We start from the raw sequence: 7,050 nt of genomic DNA, 5'->3' as shown, positions 1-7,050 counted from the left end.
ATAAACTAACCACCAAGGAGCCTTTCAATTAGATCAGCACCCTTGGCACCAGAGGAATTGCAGGGGAGGATGGGAATTCCCCACCTCTACCTGCCCAGCCCCAACCCCTGTGCTCATCACAAGCCTAGCACCTCCGCTATTTAATCCATGGCTATGAAACTAGTCCCCTCCAGAGGAACTACAATTACCGAGATGCTTTGCACAACGGCCTACGACACTTGCTGAGTTTGGCGGGGGAGCCGCCCACTCGGCCCGGTATCCACCAATAAGCGGCGAGAAGGGCCATGCGGCAAGGGCTTGGGTTGCGTTGTGGCGCGTGCGGGAATGGCGCGGTTTTGTTGAGGGGCGGGCAGGAGGAGGAGCAGCCGGTGGCGGCGGCGGTGGAGGAGGGAAGGGCGGTCCCGTGGCTCGGCGGCATCTCTGGGGAGGATGCCGGTCCATTCCCGGGAGAAGAAGGAGAACAACCACGATGAGATGGAGGTGGATTATGGGGAGAACGAGGGCAGCTCCTCGGAGGAGGAGGACACCGAGAGCTCGTCCGTGTCTGAAGAGGGGGACAGCTCAGGTAACTGGGGAGCGGGTTCGCGGGCGGGGGCATCAGGGGCCGCTTGCAAATGCCGGGGAAGGGCGGCCGCCTGCGCGGTGGGGGACCTTAACGCCTTCCCCTGCTGTGGGGGCCGCAGTCCGCCCCAGCCCCCGCAAGGCAGCATCTGGCCCCGCCCCTCAGCCTCTGACCACACCCCTCCTTCAGTTCGCTCCCTTCCCCCGGCACGGCAGGATCTGCACCTTGTGGGGCAGCTCCTGAATCCCCTTCTTCTTGGCCAGGGGTGACAGCCCACACTCTTCCCTGCTGGGCAACTTGTGACCCCCCCTTTTGCTTTACCCCATGGGTCCACAGCCCGTGCCACCACTCTTCCTCTGCATGTCAGTTTCTTCTTGCTCTCTTTGCCTATCTGGTAGTTTCTCCTTTTGTGACCTGGGGGGCACATCCTTTCTCACTTTCCCCTACGTGGAAGATTTCATCTTGCTCCCTTCTTGCATGGCATCTTCTCCTTATCTCTCTTTCTTGACTTGAGTTACTATTTTTTTCCTCCCCATACACAACATTGTAGCATCTTGTCCCTTTCCAGGAGTGTGGCATTCAGTTGCTAACTCTTACAAGACAATATTATGCATCTCAAATAAGGCTTTTTAAATAAACTATGGGTGTTTAAAGAAACTGCAGAACATTTCTTATCAAAAGTTCCATAGAAAAGACTTTTCAAGGAATAAATATAATTTTTAAAATACCACATATCACTTTCAAGAAATTACCTGTTGGTTGTGTTGTTGGCCCAGGATATGAGATGCACAAGGTAGGTGAGGGTAATATCTTGTATTGGACCAACTTCTGTTGGTGGACAGTACAGTCTTTCCAGTAACACAGAGCTCTTCTTCAGGTTAGGGGAAGGACATCAGAGTGTCTGAACTAAATGCAGGCTGGGACAGACTGTCAAGCAGGGATCTCAAAGTGAATTTACTTTAGTGCCAGTGCCACTCCTCAAATCCCCCCAGCGGGCCGATAATGTCATTGAATATGGTGTTCAGAAAAGAAAACGTTTATATTGTATTTTTTATTTTGAATGTCTTAGAAATAATAAAACTGTCATACAACTGTATACAATTCTTTGCTGGCCAGAGAGTTTTTAGTGTTTCCCAGACACCTAGCAAGGCTTCAGTTCTGTCAGTTTGTTGATGTTTGGCATCAGTGACTAACTGTGCAGTTGAAATCTTCAGGATTGCAGCAAGGTGTGCATCAGATAGTTGTGCTTGGTATTTTGACTTGTTTATTGTCGTGGAAAAAAGTAACTCTGCCTCCATGGCTGACTCTGTCTGGCGACTAGTGATGGTATCTCTGTCCCTCTCTCCCAGCCAATTGGATTTGCAGCGGGCGGCGTCTGCAGCAGACATTGCCGGCAGCGTGGCTGCATGCATCTCTCCTCCTGAAGGCTGCAGTGGGGAGGTTTTTGGGCTGCAGATGGCCCATGGGCTGGGACTTGGAGACCCCTGTTGTTAAGCATAAGGGTTAATGAATAATATATACCTTCCACCAAGTTGATCTAATAAAAGAATTACCTTAGTGTCAATATTAATGTGGCTGTGATCTCAGCTGAAGCTACTACTCCACTACCTTGATATAACGCCACCCGATATAACACAAATTTGGATATATCGTGGTAAAGCAGTGCTCGGGGAGGGGGAAGGGGGCTGTGCACTCTGGTGGATCAAAGTAAGTTCAATATAACAGTTTAACCTATAACACGGTAAGATTTTTTTGGGGTCCCAAGGACAGCGTTATAGTGAGGTAGAGGTGTGTATTGCTTCAAACCGGCAAAGAGTGAGGTTGAGTTGGATAGCAAAATATTCTGCTTTAAATCAAGGGAAGAAACTTTGGATGTAATGAAGTTTTGATAAGTATTGAAAATAATTGGTGAGTTTACCTTTTAACATATTTAACTCCAGTTGGTTTATTTTATCAATAGGTGTTGTCTAGAAGTTTTAGATATAGTTAGACAATCAATACAATCTGCCCTTGAGCATCAAGACTCCTCCAATCCCACTCTCCTGAGTTTAGAAATGCCATATTAGTAGGGGCCTACCAAATTCATGGTCCATTTTGGTCAATTTCACGGGCATAGGATTTTAAAAATGATAAATTTCATGGTTTCAGCTATTTAAATCTGAAATTGCACAGTGTAATTTTAGGGGTCCTGACCCAAAAAGGAGTTGTTGAGGGGGCATCACAAGATTATTGTAGGGGAGGTTGCGGTACTGCTACCCTTACTTCTGCACTGCTACTGGCAATAGTGCTGCCTCCAGAGCTGTGCTGCTGGCGAGCAGCAGCAGCTGCTGACAGGGAGCCCAACTCTGAAGACAGAGTTGCCACCAGCAGCAGTGCAAAAGTAAGGATGGCAATGGTATGGTATTGCCACCCTTACTTTTGCGCTGCTACCTACAGAGCTGGGCCCTTACTTAGCTGCCACTCTCAGCCTGCCCACCTCTGAAGACAGCACACAGAAGTAAAGGTGGCAAGGTATGGTATTGCCACCCTTTCTTCTGTGCTGCTGCTGGTGTGGCATTACATTCAGAGTTGGGCATCCAGCTAACAGCTGGCACTCTCTGGTGGCCCAGCTCTGAAAGCAGCGCAACAGTAAGGGTAGCAATACTGTGATCCCCTTAAAATAACCTTGTGACCTCCCCCTACAACTCCTTTTTGAGTCAGGCACTCCAATTTATGAAACGCTGGTCTCCCCCCATGAAATCTGTATTGTATAGGTTAAAAGCACACAAGATCAGATTTCATGGGGTGTGGGAACGACCAGATATCCTGGTCTGTGATGTATTTTTTCATGGCTGTGAATTTGATAGAGCCCTACATATTAGTGATGAATGTCAAAGCCACAAGTTATGCTCATCATCTCAGGTGAGAACGCAGACATTTTGTAGGACACCTTGCTATATCTGTATTGGCCACATCTTACAGGAGTGTTAATTCAGAAATTTACTTTAAATACTGTTTTTATTATCTTTACCTTTTAAGACAAGCTGCCCTAATTATCACAAGTCCCACCCTTCAGACTTTAGAGGAAGAAGAAATTGTAATACATTTTAGAAACACACCAAAATTATCTAAACCAATTCTCCCATACATCAAGTTGTGATTTTTAATACCTTGAGGCAACTCAGGTCTAGAAATGAGTGATCTTTTGGGAAGTGATATCTCTGTCTCTAAATCCTCACCTGAAGGGCAGTGAGATATCTGACCTTAAACCCGTTACTTTTCCAGGACTATTACCCATCATGCTTCTCAAGTTTGGGTAACCTTAGGGAAGAAATCCCAAATTTTGGGAGATAGGGAATATAGTAAACTACTGGCAGTATTTTTAAAGATACTTTAAAGCTATTTGGAGGTTAGAAATGTTACAGATAATGCTAGTGGAGATGGATTAGTGGGCAGAGTGCAGGTGAGGCAGTCAGAGGTGCATGATAAATCCAGTTGATCATGAGGGTGTGCCATTCCATATGTGTTATGTATACATGAAACACTACTTTCTGCTAGGTGGAAGGTCATTCTGGCTTGTCTATGTATGTAAACAGATGTAGAAATGGAGAGTCTATGGTGGTGCTAGCCGCAGCTGGAAGAGGGCATTATTCTCCCACACTTCGAGGTGGTGCATTCCACATTGTAGCAGATAAGAGTACACATTCACACTATCCAGTATGTTATGCAGGGGGGAAAGGGTCCAGAGGACCACTGATTCTCAGAGGATTGGGGTTGAAGTTGCTTATCTTGATTTAAAATCCCATGATATCTGTTTATGAAGTGAACAAATACTAATTATTTTGAAACAAAGCATTAGTTACAAAAATTACTTACTGGAACACGTCTGAAACCTGAAACATAGCTGAGACCCACCTGAACTGTGGAACAAGGTGGAAGAAACTTTAGGACTCTGTTTGCCTTCCTGCCTTGTGTGAGGCAAACATCCTGAGGAGTAAATTGTTGGGGTAATTATATAAGGGAGCTAAAGGTAAGACTAGGAGGGGTTTTTCCGCCTTATATTTATGCTGTCTGCAATGCAAGCCAATCATAGGCTATTCCTGTTGAAAATGTTCACATTGAGCAGTGGGTTATGGCTTGATAGGATATTTAAAAAAACAACTAAATTACTTGGAGCCAGTAAGTTGTGCATATTTTCAGTCCATGTAACTTTCTGATCTTATTACTATTACCCTTGTCTTCATTGCCTCTTCCCCTTACTTGTTTATGTGTTGCATCTAGTCTTTAGTCAATAACGAATAGTTTCTCATCCTATGGTTGCTTCTTGCCGGTTAACAGTAAAATAATATTTTAATCAACAGAAGTCCTCTTCTGTGTTAAATATAACTTAATTTCAAATTGCAATTTTGTATCTAAAAATTTCAGGGCCCTTTCTGATCTAATTTTACATGTGTGAGTGAGTGTGTGAGTGTGAGAGAGAAAAAACAACACCCTGCCTACCTCTCATAAGCTGCTGGGGTGAATGGAAACCCTCTGAAATGCCTGACATCCTTCCTTTCAGAAGGAGCCCAAAAGTTCACTGTGGCCTGCTCTTGGTCATCACCAAAGCTCTCCTCACTTGTGGCGTACCAATGTTCAATCATTCCACCATGCTGTTCCACTGTATGAGCCAGTGAGAGAGCTAGTGAGACAGCATAGTTTGAGGTGCCAACAGCATGTGGACAACCCAGTTGTCTACATCAACTGTAAACTGTACCATTGTGGTGCTGGCAGACCAGATGCCTGCTCATGCCTCGGCCTTCCTGAACACTGACAAATGTATATCTGGAAGCCATTCTGGCTCACCTATATGTTAGTATTTTTAAAATAGATCTTATGTTTATAAGAATGTGTTTAGACTTGATGAGATGCTTGTAGGATGCTATATGTATTGATCTCCCTTACAGCATCTGTATCTTTTGGTATAAAGTTATATTGAATGTTTGCATTATAAACCTCTAACTGTGTAACTCACCAAACAGGAAAGAAGCATTAATTAATGTAAAATGCTTGTCCTGTACACAAGAAGCTCCATTGCAGCCAAATGAATCATTGTGAAACATCAAAGGACAAAGACTTTGTTGACTGATTGCCTTCTACCTCCTCTCCCCACACCCATGAAAAGGAGATGGGTGCAAATGCTTGTCCCATGAGTTTGAACTCTGGGGGAAGGGAATAAAAATTCATGATCAGAAAGAACTGTATCACTGTGCGGCTTGGCATTTGGAGAGGGCAATATTTCTAAGAATAAGCATGGGGAGATCCCCATGCTGCTTAGCTTGGATTAGCTATAAAGGATGTAGAAAGCTTGCATGGTGCATCAGCTTCTATTACCTTTTGGAACCTAAGACTGTATGTTTACCTGCATTAACCTTGTAAATAACTTATTTCTTTTTCTTGGTTAATAAATCTTTAGTTTGTTATAGTATTGGCTAAATGCATCTTTGGTGTGAGGTTTAAGGTGCAGTGACTGGTCCTTTGGAACTGGGAGTAACCTGGTTTGTAACAGTCTGCCCTGAGGTTGGTATTCACAGTCATGACCACCTGGCTAAGAATCTTCTCAGTCTTCCCTGTTGCATTTACATTAAAGTTAATTTGGTGGCAGCCTTATGAGGGAGTAGAGCTAATTTGCATCAAACAATATTGAGTACCTTCTTTGGTAACAGAAGAACACACAGTTCCATATATGACTGTCTATGAGATTGCACCCCATCCGACTGGACACAGATTCTGCTGTATTGATGAAGGATTCGTTACCTCAAGGCTTGCTTATTGAAACTCATATGGAGGAATTAGGATTCATTGTTTAGCAGCTGGAGCTCTTTCAGGCAATGAAACAGCCACACTGCTTAGCAACACAGTTTGATGAAGCTTTCTGGCACAAGATGGCTTTCCATTAGTCCCTATGTGATATGGGTTCTTGATCAGTTCGGACTGAAGCTAAACTTTCAGATAGTCAAAAACAAAGGAAGAAACTACGATGCTGAACTTCTTTATCATCTGTACAGTGATCAAGTGACTAAAATTTACCTGACTTTTCTATGTCGAAGCCTGGAGGATAGACCAGATGTTTCAGTTGGAAAGAACTAATGCAGGAAAGCTGCTGCAGGAATTAATGACATTCTACCAGAGCCTCGTGGTAAGGGTTGTGAAACAGTGAGTTTTTTGAGAACTGGACTGCTGTGTTAAACTAAGACATCACCTTTGAGTCATAGACTTTAAGGTCTGAAGGGACCGTTATGATCATCTAGTCTGACCTCCTGTACAATGCTGGCCACAGAATCTCACCCACCCACTCCTGTATCAAACCTGTGTCTGAGCCACTGAAGTCCTCAAATCATGGTTTAAAGATTTCAAGGTGCAGAGAATCTTCTAGCAAGTGACCTGTGCCTCATGCTGCAGAGGAAGGTGGAAAACCCCCCAGGGCTTCTGCCGATCTGCCCTGGAGGAAAATTCCTTCTTGACCCCAA

General features: G+C 44.5%; 1 protein-coding gene across 2 annotated transcripts in view; it reads left to right on the top strand.

Annotated features, from left to right (window-relative positions):
- The first annotated feature begins 296 nt into the window (after nt 1-296).
- The window catches only part of BRMS1L (BRMS1 like transcriptional repressor), a 49,920-nt gene continuing 43,166 nt past the window's right edge, over nt 297-7,050 (top strand). Inside the window, exon 1 of one of the 2 annotated variants that reach the window (XM_030559255.1) lies at nt 297-565. In XM_030559255.1, coding sequence (XP_030415115.1) covers nt 430-565 — 136 coding nt within the window. In that variant the 5' untranslated portion in view covers nt 297-429. The remainder of the gene's footprint in view (nt 566-7,050) is intronic. The other variant, XM_030559254.1, reaches the window with a different exon arrangement.

This window comes from Gopherus evgoodei, chromosome 4 (assembly GCF_007399415.2).
Source record: "Gopherus evgoodei ecotype Sinaloan lineage chromosome 4, rGopEvg1_v1.p, whole genome shotgun sequence".
Classification (NCBI taxonomy): Eukaryota; Metazoa; Chordata; order Testudines; family Testudinidae; genus Gopherus; species Gopherus evgoodei.
This window is presented reverse-complemented; position numbering and strand designations above follow the sequence as displayed.